This window comes from Gigantopelta aegis, chromosome 9 (genome assembly GCF_016097555.1).
Source record: "Gigantopelta aegis isolate Gae_Host chromosome 9, Gae_host_genome, whole genome shotgun sequence".
Taxonomy (NCBI): Eukaryota; Metazoa; Mollusca; class Gastropoda; order Neomphalida; family Peltospiridae; genus Gigantopelta; species Gigantopelta aegis.
In genome coordinates this window covers 6728564-6750315 of record NC_054707.1, presented here as the reverse complement: position 1 = coordinate 6750315, position 21752 = coordinate 6728564, and the positions used below count along the sequence as shown (strand labels likewise).

General features: G+C 37.1%; 1 protein-coding gene across 3 annotated transcripts in view; it reads left to right on the top strand.

Annotated features, from left to right (window-relative positions):
• The window catches only part of LOC121380405 (inactive phospholipase C-like protein 2), a 169690-nt gene that overhangs the window by 67312 nt on the left and 80626 nt on the right, over nt 1-21752 (top strand). For all 3 annotated transcript variants that reach the window (XR_005958929.1, XM_041509200.1, XM_041509201.1), the window contains exon 5: nt 11396-11525. Coding sequence is in view for 2 of the 3 variants with exons in the window: in XM_041509200.1 (XP_041365134.1) it covers nt 11396-11525 (130 nt within the window). In the remaining variant the exon portion in view is untranslated. The remainder of the gene's footprint in view (nt 1-11395; nt 11526-21752) is intronic.

The following is a 21752-nucleotide window of genomic DNA, read 5'->3' as shown; positions in this document are numbered from 1 at the left end:
ACAAAAAATCGTAGCTGTGTCCCTAATTGCATCGCTTATACAGAAGGATTTAAATGGTCGTAAGTGAATCACAGATACCAATTTGCACAAAAATAGATGTAACTGACACAAACGACTTTCCTCCGATTTGCTTTCTGTCCATTATGTGAACATGACTGGTCAAGTATGGTAGATACACCCTTTTTAAATACAGTTCATTATATAATTATGTCTGACATTGGTCGTACATGTATGTGCCAAATACGACACATGTATTCTTTGTTATCGATCTGTGATAGAAATTACAAATGCAAAGTACAATAGAGCATGCATTATGTCAATATTTTTATGTGCTTGAATCCTAAAAATAATATGACTTTTGTCGTTGTGAGAGCCCGGTCTATTTAAGAAAAATATTTGGTACTGCATGCAACGAACCATTTGGCAACAGACAAAAATGGTGTCTGTATATATAAATAGGAATTGCAGTAATATTAATGTTTGTATGGTTTGCTATTTTATGTGCACCAAAATTATAATAATAAACATGTTTTGGTGAATTTTCTTGAAAAACAAATATCTATTTTGAAGTTTTTTAATCGAAGCAAAGTTTCCAACATATAATTTGTATGTGTAAATACAATTTTAATTCATAATAATATTGTATGTGGCATATACGACCAAAGTGCAAGCATAAACACACTGATTTTGGATGTACATTTATTTAATTATATGTTATGGATTATGTTACGGTTATGGATTAACAATATTGCACATACAAACGTCATTGTAAGTTATCCAGGACAAAGTCCAGTAACAAAAGACTGTGTAATCAGACGTAAAGTTAAAAGGCGAATAAAGTGAATGTGGCCTCAACATAAACAATAGCAAGATCTATGAACTTTGATTAACTTTACAGTTAACAAATATTTGCAACAGAATATCCCTGTCCTGAGTCAGACCCCCGATCCGATCACTTGCGACAGAACCTGAACATGACATAGCACTCACAACAGAACCTGAACATAATAGAGAACTCACAAACAAAACCTGAACATGACGTGGCACACACAACAGAACCTGAACGTGACATAGTACACACAACAGAACCTGAAGAAGAACATGACAGAACACACATACAATATATCATGATCATTACATAGCATACACAAGAGAACTTGAACATGACATATAATTCACAACAGAAACAGAAAATAATTTAGCACACACAACAGAAACCAGAGGATTGATCATTTAACACTCAACAAAACAGAGAGAACACTGCACGTAACATAGTCTGTAGATATCACTGAACACACATCATGCATAACCTGGAGAAATCTCTGAACACAGTAGAACCTGAAGAGATCACTGAACACAATAGAACCTGGAGAGATCACTGAACACGATAGAACCTGGAGAGATCACTGAACACACATCATAACCTGGAGAGATCACTGAACACACATAGAACCTGGAGAGATCAATGGACACACAACAGAACTCGGAGAGTACACCCAATGCACAGCAGAAGCTGTAGGGTTTACTGTTCACTCAATATAACCTGGAGGGAATCCTGCATACTTAACAGGTGGACATGGTATAGTGTTTACTACTTCTGGATTTGATATTCAGTACACACCCTCGTTGGAAATGTAAACACTATATTCTTTGAATATACCTGGTGTATCCCAAACCAATGAGCTGCTGAACATAGTTTCTTCATTAAAGGATACCAGTTTCAGTTTGCTTAACTATTCTGGTGTGTCTGTTGCACTAGCTGATAAACCAGGTATTCTTGAAACTAGTGAAGTACACCCTGAGTCAGCAGAACCAGGAACTATCTGCAAAAGGACTCCCATGGAGCAACAAACATGGAACGAACACTGCTCACAACATGACATCAGCTTTTCTGATGTCTCATCAGGAATGAATACTTGCCTAGAAAAAGAGGTTTTGTATGGACAAGTCATCTGATTCTGATGCACCACCATCAAACAACCAACATGGAGCACTACCACCACAGTGTTTCTGCCAGATATAATTTTTGGGGTATGGCTCTATGGAATTGGATGCAACCACAGTCAACAGAGATATGGGGGTGTCCTCCCTCAGAAAGAAAATGGGTTAAGTTCAGGGTTAGGATTAAGAATATCATACAGTAATGATAAGAGTATTTTGTCAAAAAGTTAACTTAAAAAAGAATTCTGCAAAAATATTTGCATATGGTACCATACCCATTTTACCCTCTGGCAGAAACCCTGCACCAGATAAGGTCACAAAAAATCAGGGGTGGGTCAAAGAAAACAAGGATTTCACGAGTCAGAGTAGTTTTTTTCACATTATTATTTTGTTCAGTTGGTGATTTTATTTATCATATTATTAACAAAAGTAAAATAACTTTTTTTCATGTAATAGTTTAAGCGTTGATTTTATTAATACTTGTATTCCTTTTTGAATGTTTGCTTCTAAATATTTTCTATTTACTAGCTTTCTCCTTTTTAAAAATAAGATGTGATTTGCAAAACTGAAATGTTTTAGAAGTGATGGTTCTTTTAGAATAAATATTTAAATTTACTTGATATACTGTTGGTCGTAAATGATGCATTTAATTTAATCATGATTAATTGTCGTAACTACAACTATTTAAGCAAATAATTAAAACACCTATAAATACTACAAATATACAAAGAAACCGTAAAAAAGAGCTATTTATCATCACTGAAATCAAACATTACTTATATTTTATTCTTTAGATTATCCATTTCCATAGAACCGAAGTGTTTCTGGTTATCCTGGTGTTTGTAGTACTACTTTTTAAAAATGCAAATGTGTCTGAGAAGTAGCGGTTTATTGACTCGAGTTCTAGTCTATTTTTAAGGATATTTCCCAGTTTAACATCACAGACTCAACTTTTACTCCAAATGAGATACAGGTTTGTAAATTAACTAAATTTAGTGTCGATTTTTTTATGGGTTAAAACTGGATTCTGCGCCTTTAAAAGTATGTTTTTCTGTCCACATGTCTTAGGTACATTTTTTACATTTTGGTATTACTGTTCCGACTGTGGCAACAGCATCAACGTTTGTTCAAGTTTCATGTTTAGATCAGATTCTCACAAACTATTAGTCCTGGATTGATGAAACTTGGTTTATAGTTGCACCTACACGTATGGATGTTCATCACAGTGCACCAATTGTTGTTGTTATAGCTGAGACATTTAATTCCACAGATTTCTTGTTGGCCTTAGAGCCATGTAAGAAAAGTTTAAAGTTTGTTTTGTTTAAAGACACCACTAGAGCACTTTGATTTATTAATCATAAGCTATTGGATGTCAAACATTTGGTAATTCTGACATATAAAAGAAACCCACTACATTTTTCCGTTAGTAGCAAGTGATCTTTTGTATACACCATCCTACAGACAGAGCCGTGTAAGAAGTTCGTAAACGGTTGGCTTTAGTGTTTCAAATTCGAAACATAAAGTCATTATTATCATTATTGTGAGTAAGGTTATACATATATGATGTAGTGGAGTGGGGGTGGGGTGGGGTGGGGTGGGGGAGGGTGAAGATAGTGGCAGTCTTTTGGATGAAGCACCTGACATGTAAACAGTCACATGTTAGCCAGTGGCCTTGTGCGGAAATATGATTTTGATCGCCATAATGGTTTTGTTCAATTACAGTGCCACCATGCAGTGCCATATGACTGGCATATCAAAGACTGTGGTATGTACTATCCTGTCTGTGGGAAAGTACATATAAATGATCCTTTGCTGCTAATGGAAAGTGTCACAGGTTTCCTCTAAAACTATATGTCGGAATTACCAAATGTTTGACTTCAGTGGTACCTTTCTTTGTGCAGTTTGAAGTCTGCAACTACCTGCAGTGAAATGTTTTATATAATGACATACACAACACATTTTATTTACGGTTATACAGCATCAGACATATCTCTAAGGACCACACAGATATTGAGAGAGAAAACCCACTGTCACCACTTCATGGGCTACTCTTTTCGATTAGCAGGAAGGGATCTTTTATATGCACCATCCCACAGACAGGGTAGTACATACTAAAGCCTTTGACATAGGAGTCATGGTGCACTGGCTGGAACGAGAAATCCCAGACCGACTACACATCGAGCGATCGCTTTACCACTGGGCTATGTCCTGCCCCTTTCTGGAAAACCTGCTGCAACCATCACTCTACCTAGTACTACCAATTAGCAACCCACCCACCCCCCACCCCCCTCCATTCCCCATGGAGAATTACTTCCCTTTAATACACAACACTTTGAAAACTGATTGGTGTCTGTGACCCCGTGCTGAATCAAGCAGAGAAATCCCATGAGAATTCATTGATGGAGAGATACTAAAGGTGGTTAAGAGTATAATTCGGTTAGCTTGCTAAGTCTGCCAAATAGCAACTGGTGAGATCTAATGAGGATACCGGTGAGTTGATTGGGTGGGGGGTGTTAATATGATCTGTGTGTAATGGTATTAAATCTCAGTTAGTGTTGACTGATGAGGGTAACTTAAGAGAGTAGAGGAGTGCTGGGTGTGTGAATATGATCTAAATCTCAGTTAGTGTTGACTGATGAGGGTAACTTAAGAGAGTAGATGAGTGCTGGGTTTGTGAATATGATCTAAATCTCAGTTAGTGTTGACTGATGAGGGTAACTTAAGAGAGTAGATGAGTGCTGGGTTTGTGAATATGATCTAAATCTCAGTTAGTGTTGACTGATGAGGGTAACTTAAGAGAGTAGAGGAGTGCTGGGTGTGTGAATATGATCTAAATCTCAGTTAGTGTTGACTGATGAGGGTAACTTGAGAGAGTAGAGGAGTGCTGGGTGTGTGAATGTGATCTAAATCTCAGTTTAGTGTTCACTGATGAGGGTAACTTGAGAGAGTAGAGGAGTGCTGGGTTTGTGAATATGATCTAAATCTCAGTTTAGTGTTCACTGATGAGGGTAACTTGAGAGAGTAGAGGAGTGCTGGGTGTGTGAATGTGATCTAAATCTGTTAGTGGTCACTGATGAGGGTAACTTGAGAGAGTAGAGGAGTGCTGGGTGTGTGAATGTGATCTAAATCTCAGTTACTGTTCACTGATGACGGTAACTTAAGAGAGTACAGGAGTGCTGGGTGTGTAGACCGAGGCAATTGAAGGAAATGAATATTTGTTTAGTTAATGACATTGTTAGTTCTGGTTATATGTAGTGTCCAGCATGTATGTACTTACATAATTCCGAAATAGCCGATATGTATTTTTTATACTGGGGTGTCGATAAACATTCATTTATTCAACATGTGTGTGTGAGAGAGGGGGGGAGCTTGAGGGAGAAAGATCAGGGAGAGAGAAAATGGAGCGGAGATAAAGAGGAGACTGGTTGAGAAAGTAAGCTGACTTCTGCCATACAGGCATGTGAAATGTGTTAAAGGTTTTAAGTAAAATGAAGTTTATCTCATGAATGTTGTAAATCTTAGCTACAGAAATGTGATAAAGATTTATTAAGTAAAATGAAGTTAATTTCATGAATGTTGAAAATCTCAGCTAGAGAAATGTGATAAAGCTTTAAGTAAAATGAAGTTAATTTCATGAATGATGTCAATCTCAGCTAGAGAAATGTGATAAAGCTTTAAGTAAAATGAAGTTAATTTCATGAATGATGTCAATCTCAGCTAGAGAAATGTGATAAAGCTTTAAGTAAAATGAAGTTAATTTCATGAATGATGTCAATCTCAGCTAGAGAAATGTGATAAAGCTTTAAGTAAAATGAAGTTAATTTCATGAATGATGTCAATCTCAGCTAGAGAAATGTGATAAAGCTTTAAGTAAAATGAAGTTAATTTCATGAATGATGTCAATCTCAGCTAGAGAAATGTGATAAAAGTGTATTAAGTAACAAAGTTAATCACAGTCTTTACCATGAGGAAAATCAAGGCGAGATGAAGATCACTCTCCTGAAAAGTTTCACATACAATTTATTAAATGTTTTACTGCAAGGTGATCGATTATCTGCACTCCGAAACCTTTCGAGGCGAGTGTGGAGGAGAGCGGGAGTGATCAATCACTTTTCCTGGAGAAGATTGAACCTCATCAATGTTCTAAATTTCAACTAGAGAAATCTGAGAACGGTTTAAGTAAACGGCTGGTGAACAACAGTTGATTTTGTGGCAACTGAGGTTGGTGAAATAGTAGTCACTGAAATATGTTTATTCATTTTAATGAAACAAAATGTTCTCTCAAGGACACGATCCACTATGTATTCATACTCTGCATGCCTGACGAGACCAGTGACATGACTGTTCATGCTTCTACGTCATCAGCAGTAGCGCCTATTGTCTAATTTGTCATTGCTGCAGATGTGATCATTGTGATTGAGGTGTGGGTTCCTCTTACCCAGGTGTTTTAATTATTGTTCATACGGCTAATAAAACAGGCATTCACAGACACCACTGGTGTTCGTTTGATTGATCATGATTTCATTGACGGTTAACTATTGACCTGGCAGGCACGTCATTATTATTATGTTATCAACCATTGTTTTTTTCACTGTCGCAGTGTTGGGTTTTACCTTTTCGTCTAATTCAGTAATTGCCTATCACAGATCGTGTAGTGGTGGTTTGGTGCAGTAACTCCCACTGGCAGTATGGCTGGTAGCAGTTCTATCAACTCAGTTGATAGAGTGCAAGATTTTCAAACCAAGAGAGAGTGTGGTTTAAATAACCCATCTGTGAAGGTTGAGCTAAATTTGTTAAAATCCATGCAGATTAGTGTGTACTGCATTAGATCGGGCAGAATGTTAAGTCAACCTTTAAAGATGGCAGCTTGGAGCATTTCAGTAGGTCAGACTCGGCACTCAAATCAAGGCTATGAGAATGTGACTAAAATCAATGTCATTGTTTACATGTACATGTAGGTTGTATCCTGGATATAAGAATATGACTAAAATTAAATCAATGTCGTTGTTTACATGTATTGGTTATATCCTGGATATAAGAATATGACTAAAATCAATGTCATTGTTTACATATAGGTTGTATCCTGGATATAAGAATATGACTAAAATCAATGTCGTTTATATATAGGTTGTATCCTGGATATAAGAATGTAGCTGAAATCAATGTCCTTTCTTAATTTGGATTGTATTCTGGATACGAGAATAACTAAAATTAATGTCATTGTTTACATATACATATACCCGGTAGAATGTATCCTGGCTGTGGGTATGTGGCTAAAATCATTGTCATTATTCAGAGTAGATTGTATCCTGTATATGGGAATATGGCTAAAATCACTCATTGTTCAGTGTAGATTGTATCCTGGATATGGGTATGTGGCTAAAATCATTGTCATTGTTCAAGGTAGATTGTATCCTGGATATCGGAATGTGGTTAAAATCATTGTCATTGTTCAGTATAGATTATATTCTGGATGTATGAATATGGCTAAAATCACTGGCATTTTTCAATGTAGATTGTATCCTGGATATGGGAATGTGGCTAAAATCACTATCATTGTTAAATATAGATTGTATCCTGTATATGGGAATGTGGCTAAAATTACTGTCATTGTTCAATATAGATTGTATCCTGTATTTGGGAATGTGACTAAAATCACTGTCATTCAATATAGTGTGTATCCTGTATATGGGAATGTGGCTAAAATCAATGTCATTGTTTATATATACATGTAAGTTGTATCTTGGCGCAGGAATGTGGCTAAAATCAGTGTCCTTGTTTGCATGTAGTTGTGACCTGGATAAAAGAATGTGGCCAAAATCTATATCACAATTTGTACCTAGTTGTATCCTGGAGTGAGAATGTGACTCATATAGGTTGTATCCTGGAACATGAATCTAGAACCATAATCAGTGCCATAGTTTACATGTAGGTTTTATCCTAGGGTCTCAGTGTTTGTGCCAGAAAAAAGTTTTTGGGTATGGCGCTATGGAATTGAATGCAACCACAGTCAACAGGGGATATGGGGGACCCTTCCCGAAAGAAAATGGGTTACGTTTAGGGTTAGGGTTAAGAAAATCATACAGTAATGATATGAGTAATTAATTTTGTCAAAAGGTTAACTTTAAAAAAAAAATCTGCAAAACAATTTGGTTATGGCGCCATATTAGTTTTACCCTCTGGCAGAAACCCTGGGTCTAACTAGTGCACCATGACTGGTATATCAAAGGATGTGCTATCCTGCCTGTGGGATGGTGCATATAGAAGATCCCTTGCTATTCTTAGACTATATGTCAAAATTACCAAATGTTTGACATCCAATAGCCGATGCAGGCAGGACGTAGCCCAGTGGTAAAGCGTTCTCTTGTTGCGCGGTCTGTCTAGGAACGATCCTCGTCGGTGGACCCATTTGGCTATTTCTCATTCCAGCCAGTGCTCCACAACTGTCCTGTCTGTTGGATGGTGCGTATAAAAGATCCCTTCTGCTAATCGAAAAGAGTAGACCATGAAATGGCGACAGTGGGTTTCCTCTCTCAATATCTGCGTGGTCCTTGACCATATGTCTGACGCCATATAACCGTAAATAAAATGTGTTGAGTGCATTGTTAAATAAAACATTTCTTTCCTTCCTTCCAGTAGCCGATGATTAATAAATCAACGTACTCTTGTGGTGTCGTTCTGCAAAACAAACTTTAACTTTAACTTTGTATCCTGGGGTTAAAAATCAATGTCGTTGTTTACACGTGTTAGATTGGGAGCGTGATACGCCTGCTGAATGAAATGAGTTCTCTGCGATCAGAAAGTCTTGGCCTCTGTGTCGGAGATCCGCTCGGTAATGACATCTGAGAGGGTCCTGTGGAGAACAACGCCGGCCAATTCCGTCCCATTCAGCAAGTCGGGGGGAAACGTTGTCCATCAAACGCCAGACAAATTGTACATAACGCAGTGCTAATCTCGCAGGCTGGGTACGGAGAAGAAAATCTGTCCAATCCGTCTACGTCACCTTTGACTGGACGGTTCACGGTGTGTTTCACATCGTAGGTCACATCTCGGTCCTACAAGATTGTTGGGAAGTTTCATCTTCTCTAGATGCGTGGAATATTGACAGAACAATTTCAGTGTTTCTTTCATATTATGATCGCATCGGTCACAAAGTGTATGTGCAGTCCAATCCACTTAATTGCATAGCACCAGTGCATGTTAGATGTATGCTGATAGACCAGTATATGCTATTAAGTGGATTCCACTGTATAATTATGTAACGGATAACTCATTGCCTTCATTACAATGATAGGAACAACCCTGCAACTTAAACTAATAGGGAAATGCATGGCTCTAATGTTTGTAGTAGTACTATGCAAACAAACCTGCATAGTGTTACATACACTGTATGCAAATAACAGGTTAGCAGTACATAGCTTTGACACGTACCTGTAATTACATAATAAAGGTATACTGTATTACACCTCTCTATAGTTTTTACCTGTATTCATAAATCTATACTTATACTATATAAACACCTATATCTAGTATCTTACCTGAAACTCTACATAAACACCTATACATAGTATCTACCTGTAATTATAATAAACACCTACACAGTATCTACCTGTAATTATATATAAACACCTGTATGTAGTATCTACCTGTAATTATATATATGTAAACACCTATACGGTACATAGGTTCTACCTGTAATTATATATAAACACCTACACATAGTATCTACCTGTAATTATATATAAATACCTGTATATAGTATCTACCTGTAATTATATATATGTAAACACCTATACGGTACATAGGTTCTACCTGTAATTATATATAAACACCTACACATAGTATCTACCTGTAATTATATATAAATACCTATATAAAGTATCTACCTGTAATTATACTTATATACCTATATATAGTATCTACCTGTGATTATACATAAATACCTATATATAGTATCTACCTGTAATTATACATAAACACCTATACATGTAATTACCTGTAATTTGGACGGGATTTAGCTCAGTCAGTTGAGTGCTCGCTTGAGGTGCTTACATGTACATCACAGGATTGAACCACTTCGGTGGATCCATTCAGCTGATTGGGTTTTTTCTTGTTCCAACCAGTCGACCACAGCATTTGCTTTCCTGTCTGTGGAAAAGTGCATATAAAAGATCCCTTTCTGCATTATGAAAAATGTAGCGGGTTTTCTCTGATGACTACATTTCAGAATTACTAAATGTTTGACATCCATTAGCCGATAATTAATAAATCAATGTGCTTTAGTGGTGTCGTTAAAGAAAACAAACTTAAACTTTCTACCTGTAATTACACATATACACATAACAATTCTACCTAGAAAAGGGGCCAACCATAATATTTAGTTTTGTTGTTAACGAAGGTGAAAAGAATACATACATAACATTTTATGTGGATCTCCATAAGGGTTTGGATCCCAGTCGAGGCATGGGATTTTTAATCCAGATACCGATTCCAAACCCTGAGTGAGTGCTATGCAAGGCTCAATGGGTAGGTGTAAACCACTTGCACCAACCAGTGATCCATAACTGGTTCAACAAAGGCCATGGTTTGTGCTATCCTGCCTGTGGGAAGCGCAAATAAAAGATCCCTTGCTGCTAATCGGAAAGAGTAGCCCACAAAGGCCATGGTTTGTGCTATCCTGCCTGTGGGAAGCGCAAATAAAAGATCCCTTGCTGCTAATCGGAAAGAGTAGCCCATGTAGTGGCGACAGCGGGTTTTCTCTCAAAATCTGTGTGGTCCTTAACCGTATGTCTGACACCATATAACCGTAAATAAAATGTGTTGAGTGTGTCGTTAAATAAAACATTTCTTTCTTTCTTTTTTTCCATAGGGGTGGTACTTTTAAAGAAAAATTAATGCTGACTTACACTATCTAAATTTTGTTAGGTATGTTTGCAATACTTTTAAGGCTTCGGCAGCTGTTACTTCTAGTAATGTCTGTAGATATAAAATATACCATAATCTAATTACAGTTTAGTTAAAGGGACATTCCTGAGTTTGCTGCAATTTTTTAAGATGTTATCAACTAATAAAATATTTCTACGATTAAACTTACGTATTAAATATATGTTTTTGTTTAGACTATTAGTGGCTGTATATTAAACGTGTTTCTGATCGTTTTAATATTTGTACTACATTAATTTTCATTTTATTTCCTAAAAAATATTTTTTCATACATACAAAATTATTTGAAGACAAAATCCAGTTTGGGCTTCTTATAAATATTAATATGACCAGAAACACATTCAGTACACTGATATTCTAAACAAGAAAATATATTTAATATGTATGTTTAATTGTAGAAATATTTTATTAGTCGGAAACATCTTACAATGCAGCAAACTCAGGAATGTCCCTTTAATGGGTTTTTTCATATACAAGTATTAGTTGTCAGTGATTTCCTTAACCCGAGCACGTGGTTGCTAGAACTGTTTGAGAAGGCCGACTCACTCAACTCCGGGGTCCTTGATGAAAACGAAGTCGTTAACCTGATGCGTAAAATCAACGCAACCGTCACCATACCAGTCATATACCAGAAGTTAAAGGTAAGCGCATTATTATATATCAGAAGTTACAGATTAAGACATCATTATTATATTGTTATATATTGAAAGTAAAGTAAACACATCGTTACATATTCAAAGTTAGCACATTGTTATATATTATAAGTTAATAGTAAGCACATTGTTATATATCAAAAGTTAAAAGTAAGTGCATTGTTACAGTCCTTGCCTTTTGAAAAACAAAGGCGAGTGAAAAATTGCACACCTTAAAATGCTTAGACGAGTGAAAAATTGCACTCTTCAAAATTCTAAGGCGTGTGAAAACCAAGCATTATTAATTTATGAAGTAATTGGTAGATGTAAGTGCAGAGACATATGTTGCAAACATAAACCAATAAACAAATAATGTCGTCTTCTAATTTTATGGGTTTTTTCGGTTCATTAATGCAGTCTGATATCTTTTCTCTTTCAGGAATCGAGTTATAATTTATTAAAACGTTTCAGGAGTAGTACTATAGAAATATAATCATGACATGCACTGATTTTTTAAATTACAGTATGTACTATATATATATATATATATATCTGTGTGTGTATGTGTATATGTGTATATGTATATGAATCAACTTGTCCTTAATTTCATTATTATGTACAACGAGCATGATTAGGATAGATTGGATGGGAAAAATCCACTGGTTCCGAGGTGGTTCATGAACTACGACCCAAGTATCTCAGGTGTGCACTACCGACTCGTATTATTAAAACCTTTTTTTAAAAATAACTTGTGAACCGTAGGTCTACAATGACTTCAGTTGATAGTGTCGGTTGGACATTGACATTCACGTGGCATTTGTAATTCAACAATTACGCAACCAGACTACCTCCCTCAACATTTTGTAACACGTCATTTGACCTACCGCTACAAGTTATGACCGGCTCTGACATCTGAAAAGTCAGCGTTACGTCATTGATCTAGAATGGCCCCAATGTTGTTGATAAAAAAAAAAAACTATACAAACTTTGACAAAATCTGTCATTACAAATGATTTTATTCCAAACGTAGGATGCCATAATACAGAGAATAAAAACACCCATCCCTTTAGACACCATCATCAATGCGTAACAAGTTGTCAAGTAGACCAGCGTGTGCGTGCAGAAGTCGAAGAGGAAAAATAATCTGACCCCGATAACTCTGATTGGTCAGTATGCCACAGAGTACTACGCATCAAATCATGTTCCAGTCACATGGTTTGTGACTTCCTAACAAACGAAACAAAAATTAAATACTCGGCAATGATAATTGATTTCTGTTACTATAGTAGGTACATATATAAATAACATATGCACATTCATTAACCTCTGGCTGAAATACAAATATTTAAATGAAGTTTTATTTGATTTTTTTAAAAGATAAAAAACAAAAAGTAATAGTCATAAAAAAAATACCTAGGCTTATTCTTACATATGTATTATCATTTCGTTTCCTTATTTTTATTATTTGGTCTAAAAACAAAACTTTTTTTTATAAAAGAAAGTATAAAATTACTCGATTGTCATTTTCGGGACCTCACGTAAGCCTTGTAGGCTAACAGTTATGAACTAATCGAGACAATTTTACCGACTTCGCTGATTTCCGTAACGAGTTCATCTATGTAGGCTACAGAAGCCACTATTTAATTCAATCCCTTTTCTCTTTTTGTCTTAACTATATGAACAGTATAAACGAGTTATCCTTATCAGACGTTGTGATATATTACCATACAAAAGTGGACTGTTTCTAATTATTAATACAATAAATAGGCAAATTAGTTTTGATTGGATAGGTACGTCTTCGAGGATATCTATTAAACCAGTGTTTTCCGATATGTATAGCAAAGATAAGTACCAGTCATATTTTAAAATCTTGCATGGATGCTACCGTTCTCGTAACATTTTTTTCTGGTATTATTAAACGGATCTTTCTATCAGCTACATAAGATAAATAGTGGCAATCAATATACAAAACGTGCGTTATTTTTCACACTCGCCAGATTAAAATTGTGTGCGAGCGCGATCACACTCGCGCACCTTAAAAGACAAGGTCTGTTGTTATATATTAAAAGTTAAAAGTAAGCACATAGTATGATAGTTGTTATATTGTTATATATTAAAGGTTAAAGGCAAGCATCTTGTATGTTAAAAGTAAGCACATTATCATTATATTATTATATATTAAAAGTTAAAGGCAAGCACATTGTTATATATTAAAAGTTAAAAATAAGCACATTGTTATATATTAAAAATTAAAAATAAGCACAAGATGTTAAAGGTAAGCACATTGTTATATATTAAAGGTTAACGGTAAGCACATAGTTACTAAATTGTTTTGTTAAAGGTTAAAAGTAAACACATTGTTATATATTAAAAGTAAGTATGTGTGTACAATGTATTTTGGTAAACAGTTGTTTGATGTTTGGTATCAGGTGAGATATCCAACTCTGGTAATTAAAAACAAATGTCCACAGCAAAAGAGAAATCTGCTCTGAAACAGGTGTTGGCTTATATAAACTAAAACATAATGACTATAATTTGTACCAAATTTACTAACAAAGCGAGGGAAATAGAAGGGATAAAAGGTAAAGAGTATGAATCGGTTATTATTTTAACCACTTGCCAAGAAGAGGAATGTGCATGTTATTGGCCGGTATTCTGTCTGTTTTTATAACCAGATGGGACAATAAAATACATGATAAGTCAGAGGTTTCACCTTTCGGTAAGCAATCGGCAGATTTATAGTATATAGAAATGTTAATGTACGAGTATACAACATGCATGGGTTTTCTGTGTGTGAAAGATTTGTGAGTCATTTGTCAGAAGAGAAACCGATTGTGTTTTCTTGTCTGTGTGTATCTCAGTGATCTGCTCTTCACCAATTGCACACTCATTGATTTATCTGGCGTGATACGTCGCTGCTTGTGAAAAACGTTTCTTCCATACACATTTGCTTGATGGGTCTGTCAGCATATTTGGATATATTGAGTTAGAGATGAAGAGCAGATACAGCAGAGATTGGAGCTGATATATAGAGCCCAAGTCTCGGTGGTCGGCTTTAGACTTGATTATCACTACTAGATAAAGTGCGTTTGTAAAGAAAGTCTTATTCCATCTCACTTGGTAACTCTTCAATTACGACACGCTGCATGAATGTAGCTCGTTTTTTAAGGCTCCCAGATCATTTTCAAATGCCAGTTATCCAATTATTTGCTTCATCAGACTGCTTTTTGGCTCAGATGCTGTGTATAAAGAAAGTCATCAGAATGACATTTTCTTCTGGGGGAATAAATCCAGAACACTGGGATGGTGGTATTCAGATTTCACTAACATTTCTAAGCAAATATTTGCTTGTCAAAACAAACTCTGGTACGTCAACAACTGTATTGATTCTTTCTGAATAAAATGGTCCTTATATACTTACATATACTAATGCCCAAAAGAAACTATACCAAGAAAAGTTGATTTAATTTTCTTTATGATTTGGGTAATGGAAATAAAATAGTGGTTTAATATATTTTTGGTTTTATGGAATGAAAGTTTGTTCCCGACATACCAAAACATTACTTTCATGAATATGTTTTAATCATGCAATATATTTTGGTTTTTCTCAATAGTCTCTCTCAGAGTATTGGTATATAGTTTCTTTTGGTCGTCAGTATACATGTTGAAAGAAAAGTTAAAAGTTTGTTTTGTTTGTTGTGGATGGGTGGATGGATGGATAGATGGATGGATGGATGGATAGATGGATGGATGGATGGATGGGTGGGTGGGTGGGTGGATGGGTGGGTGGGTGGTTGGATGGATGAGTGGGTGGTTGGATGGATGAGTGGGTGGGGTGGTTGGATGGATGAGTGGATATACACTCGGAGTCATATACACAAAATATGCAGAAGAACCGTTGTCCATTTGTCTTGTTTGTTTGTCTGTCTGTCTGTCTGTCCTTAGCTTAAATGTGTCAACATCATTTTCTTTATGGCACAGAGATGAAATGTTCCTGCAAATAAATATAGCCTGTGGTCTCTTAGATTATATGTACTGCGGTGTTCTCTCCGTGGGGACACAGAGGTTTGACAGATTGTAGAATGCTAAAGTACCGTACCACAGATTGTAATGGATTCTCGGATGTTATTCGGCATTCCAGAATGTCAGTTGTAAAGGCTGTTGGGCTTTCATTTGTTTATGTTCAATATTATGTACATCATAGGTTACAAGCTGACACTAATTTACTGTTTTCAGTGTTTAGGTGTAGAGGTAGACCAATGATACTATTGTACACATGAATAGAGTTGGACAATTTTAAACAAATTAGATTTAAATTATCTTATTAATTCCAACCATTTGGGGGGGGGGGGGGGGAGGATGTTCCTTGGCACATGGACTGATGGAGAAATAAATTTGGTGAATTGTGTTATTTTGGTGAATTTGGTTATTTTGATGCACACACCCTACCCCCCACCCCCCACCCTCCAGCGCCAAGGTTTGAGGGACAGATCACCAAAAGGAGAAAATCAAGCAATTTTTAGACATGTTCCATACTTCCCGAAATGCTATAACAGCATGTAAAGGTCAGTAAATAGTTTATATAATCTGATAATGTCATTAATGTTGGGGTCCATTTGTCCCTGGAGAGGGGATGAAGTTATTATAGTTCTATAGAGAAATACATTTAAACTAATTTCTTCACAACTACCAGACCATGTCACCATAACCAACTAAATTAGGTGGGAAGCTTTCTTGACCCATGGAAGAAACGATTAATAATTTACTGAGAGGCTGTTCATTTTGCCAAGTTTTCCAAAAATGAATGTCTAGACTTTGAAGTTAGTTTGCCTAAATACACTTTATTATAGAGATGCAGTATTAGTTATAAATGATGATATCTATTATTGAGTTATGATAATTGATTGACTGCTGTGACCGTGATAACATGAAGTCAGCAAGTAGAGAGTGTATCGTGTAGACATATTAATTAGCATTATCACCATACACTGTCACAAAATCATCATACACTGTCACAAACTCACCATACTGTCATAAACACACCAATGTTGCCATACACTGTCACAAACTCATCATACACTGTTACAAACTCACCATACACTGTCACAAATTTGCCATACACTCACAAACTCGCCATACACTGTCACAAACTCATCATACACTGTCACAAACTCGCCATACACTGTCACAAATGCACCAATGTTGTCATACACTGTCACAAACTCACCATACTGTCACAAACACACCAATGTTGCCATACACTGTCACAAATGCACCATACACTATCACAAACTCACCATACATTGTCACATATTCGCCATACACTATCACAAACTCACCATACACTGTTTGTGTCACAAACTTGTCATACACTGTCACAAACTCGCCTTACACTGTCACAAACTTGCCATACACTGTCACAAACTCGCCATTCACTGTCACAAATGCACCAGTGTTGTCATACACTGTCACAAACTTGCCATACACTGTCACAAACTCACCATACACTGTTACAAACTCACCAATGTTGTCATACACTGTCACAAACGTACCATACACTGTCACAAACTCACAATACACTGTCACAAACTCAACATACACTGTCACAAACTCACAATACACTGTCACAAACTCACAATACACTGTCACAAACTCACCATACACTGTCACAAACTCACCAATGTTGCCAACAAACACACACATGTACATACATACGTACATAAATACATTCACACACATACACACACACACACATATATGCATACACACACACACATATTTCCAAACACTTTTACTTTTCATCATACATCGAACCAAACTGAAATTATTGACAAAAAACATTTTTGTAGTTGGATGGGACGGACAATAGTTATTATTTTTACCCTGCATACAAATTATGAGGAAAAGCTATTATTTCTGTTATTTCTGCCACATTGTACGATGACCTAGAGGTGAAATGAGCAATTCTGTAATGTAGATATGCGTGTGATGTCACATGAGTGACATTAAAAGTGATAATCTGCTAGTGTGCGTTAACGACTTTGCTTTAATCGGTCATCATAATCAGCCAATAGAAGCAGTGATTGCAGGATAAAAGAAACTAATGGTGGTGCATAACTTTAATGACTTTCAAATCCTGTTGGCTTTTTCAATCATGTTATTAATATAATGTTAAGTAACCACACTAACATCATGTATGAAATGTGATGGCAATTGTGAATTAATAAGCTTCGTTTTTTTCTTTCTTTGGTTACTACTTTGAATATATGAAACCTTAAAAATATAAATCAATAAAATCTAATTTATTTGATGAGTTGTTCTATATGATTTTATATGATTCCTATTTTGCCTACAGAAATATAATTCTAACCAAGCCACATGTTCACATTATAGAAATCAAAGGATGAGCCTCTGCAGGGAGGGGAAGTATACTTGTGGGGGAAGGGTAGAGTTGTGGGGGAAGGGTAGAGTTGTGGGGGAAGTAGAGTTGTGGGGTTAGGGTAGAGTTGTGGTGGAAGTAGAGTTGTGGGGTTAGGGTAGAGTTGTGGTGGAAGGGTAGAGTTGTGGGGGAAGGGTAGAGTTGTGGGGTTAGGGTAGAGTTGTGGTGGAAGTAGAGTTGTGGGGTTAGGGTAGAGTTGTGGTGGAAGTAGATTTGTGGGGTTAGGGTAGAGTTGTGGTGGAAGTAGAGTTGTGGGGTTAGGGTAGAGTTGTGGTGGAAGTAGAGTTGTGGGGTTAGGGTAGAGTTGTGGGGTTAGGGTAGAGTTGTGGGGGAAGTAGAGTTGTGGGGGAAGTAGAGTTGTGGTGGAAGTAGAGTTGTGGGGGAGTAGAGTTGTGGGGGAAGGGTAGAGTTGTGGGGGAAGTATAGTTGTGGGGGAAGGGTAGAGTTGTGGGGTTAGGGTAGAGTTGTGGTGGAAGTAGAGTTGTGAGGTTAGGGTAGAGTTGTGGGGGAAGTAGAGTTGTGGGGTTAGGGTAGAGTTGTGGGGGAAGTAGAGTTGTGGGGTTAGGGTAGAGTTGTGGGGGAAGTAGAGTTGTGGGGGAGTAGAGTTGTGGGGGAGTATAGAGTTGTAAAGGAAGGGTAGAGTTGGAGGGAAGGGTAGAGTTGTGGGGTTAGGGTAGAGTTGTGGGGGAAGGGTAGAGTTGTAAAGGAAGGGTAGAGTTTTGAGGGAAGGGTAGAGTTGGAGGGAAGGGTAGAGTTGTGGGGTTAGGGTAGAGTTGTGGGGGAGTAGAGTTGTGGGATTAGGGTAGAGTTTTGGGGGAAGTAGAGTTTTGGGGGAAGGGTAGAGTTGTGGGGTTAGGGTAGAGTTGTGGGGGAGTAGAGTTGTAAAGGAAGGGTAGAGTTTTGGGAGAAGGGTAGAGTTGGATGGAAGGGTAGAGTTGTGGGGGAAGGGTAGAGCTGTGGGGGAAGGGTAGAGCTGTGGGGGAAGGGTAGAGTTGGAGGGAAGGGTAGAGTTGTGGGGGAAGGGTAGAGCTGTGGGGGAAGGATAGAGTTGTGGGGGAGGTAGAGTTGGGTGGAGAGGGTAGAGTTGGGGGGAAGGGTAGAGTTGTGGGGGAAGGGTAGAGTTGGAGGGAAGGGTAGAGTTGTGGGGGAAGTAGAGTAGAGTTGTGGGGGAAGGGTAGAGTTGTGGGGGAAGAGTAGAGTTGTGGGGGAAGTATAGTTGTGGGGGAAGGGTAGAGTTGTGGGGGAAGGGTAGAGCTGTGGGGGAAGGGTAGAGTTGTGGGGGAGGTAGAGTTGGGTGGAGAGGGTAGAGTTGGGGGGAAGGGTAGAGTTGTGGGGGAAGGGTAGAGTTGTGGGGGAAGGGTAGAGTTGGAGGGAAGGGTAGAGTTGTAGGGGAAGGGTAGCGCTGTGGGGGAAGGGTAGAGCTGTGGGGTTAGGGTAGAGTTGTGGGGGAGTATAGAGTTGTAAAGGAAGGGTAGAGTTGTGGGGGAAGGGTAGAGCTGTGGGGGAAGGGTAGAGTTGTGGGGGAGTAGAGTTGTAAAGGAAGGGTAGAGTTGTGGGGGAAGGGTAGAGTTGGAGGGAAGGGTAGAGTTGTGGGGGAAGGGTAGAGCTGTGGGGGAAGGGTAGAGCTGTGGGGGAAGGGTAGAGTTGGGGGGAAGGGTAGAGTTGGGGGGAGGATAAAGTTGGGGGAGGATAGAGTTGGGGGAGGATAGAGTTGGGGGGAAGGGTTGAGTTGGGGGTGCTGTCACTCATCCTCTTGTACTTTTAACACAGAAAAACCAGTTCACATAGAAAGCCTGGCAATTAACCACTGCCATCAACAATGCCATGGAGATTACTTGCAGTATATTCAATTTTTCACAGTATTCTTATTTTGCCGTGGAATTGTCAATTCCCTATGTCACTTTATTTTTGTAATACTGACAAATTAAACTGCATTCTTAACCATTGATTGCCAAACTGCCATGGAAAATGCCATGCAGATTACTTTTCCATAGAATATTTTTTGCCATGGCCATGTTTCTAATTGCCAGGCTAGATATTTTCAAAACTTTATCTTAGTGCTACGATATCATAAATCTGTCTTAGGCTATGATGTCACTACAAGGTTTCTGCCAGAAAGACATTTTTGGGTATGGCACTGTGAAATTTAATATTTACATTGTGTGTGCTGAATGCAATTATAGTAGATAGAGGGTATGGGGCTGCCTCCCCTAGAAAGAAAATGGGTTAGGTTTAGAGTTAGGGTTAAGAAAATCATACAATAATGATAAGAGTCATTAATTTTGTCAAAAGGTCAAGTTAAAAAAATAAAATCTGCAAAAACATTTGTGTATGACACTATACCCATTTTACCCTCTGGCAGAAACCCTGCACTATAGCACACACCATAGTGATGTCATAGCTTACGGTGGTTTTATGCTAAGATAAATATAGCTTTGAAAATATGGCCACATGGTTGCTTTCAACGGACATAGTTTTTGTATGGATAAACATGGTTTAAAAACAATAGTTTAATCATGGCAAACATGGTATATGAGGTGGAATATAGTTTAAAATTGTCATATTAAAATTAAACGTTAACGCAGTTCCGGAATCTGCTCTATGCAAATGAATGGGGACATAAAGCAAACGCTACTAACAAGTTTATAATTTCCAAGTTCACTCTAACAAAGTATAAATATTATGAACTGTATTCTTATAAAAGTTGTAGCAGAACATACTTAATGTTTTGCAGTACTTTGCAAATGTAAATCGTGTAAAATGAACATCTAAGGTGAAGTTAAGATTTCATTAGCCCTATGTCATGATCGTGACAAGTTAGATTTCATTAGCCCTACGTCATAATCGTGACAAGTCAGATTTCATTAACCCTATGTCATGATCGTGACAAGTTAGATTTCATTAGCCCTACGTCATAATCGTGACAAGTCAGATTTCATTAACCCTATGTCATGATCGTGACAAGTTAGATTTCATTAGCCCTACGTCATAATTGTGACAAGTTAGATTTCATTAGCCCTATGCCATAAACGTGATGGTGCGATGCCCTCTAAGCATACATGAGTTTATTCATGAATTTTTTTCTGCTTTATTAATATTGTTTTTAACAAATAAATTATGTTTAATAAATCAAAAATAATAGGCTGCAATCGATGTAACGACACCACCACTCACCTACCCATCGTAAGAAGCCACGTGATAATTATGTTTTGGGGCCGAGAGTGTTGAATAATATACTCACAATAATAACACGAGAGCCAAAATCCCTAAAAGATTTTGAACCAATATGCCAGACATAAAATAATGGCTCACAACTGGAAAGGGTTCTCACCACATCCACGGCCATACAACAAGTGGTCACTAAGACATACAATGACATAATAATTGTATTTAGATGGAACAAGTGGACACTACCAAACAAATGTCAAAGTTTAAATCAACAAGTGGACACTATTTAAAACATAAAGTTTAAATCAACAAATGGACACCATTTAAAACATAAAGTTTAAATCAACAAATGGACACCATTTAAAACAAAGTTTAAATCAACAAATGGACACTATTTAAAACATAAAGTTTAAATCAACAAGTAGAGAAGACACAAAAGTACAATAAACAGTGGATACTACTGAACAGACATATAAATTTAGTACTTCCTGGGTGAGTGTTTGTAACCTATTGCCAAAATTCTTTATTTGTGCAATTAAACCAATTACTTTCAAGATTATTACATTATTGAATACAGTAACAGAACAGAATTGTGCAGTACAGTAACAGAATCGGTTACCTTAAGAAGT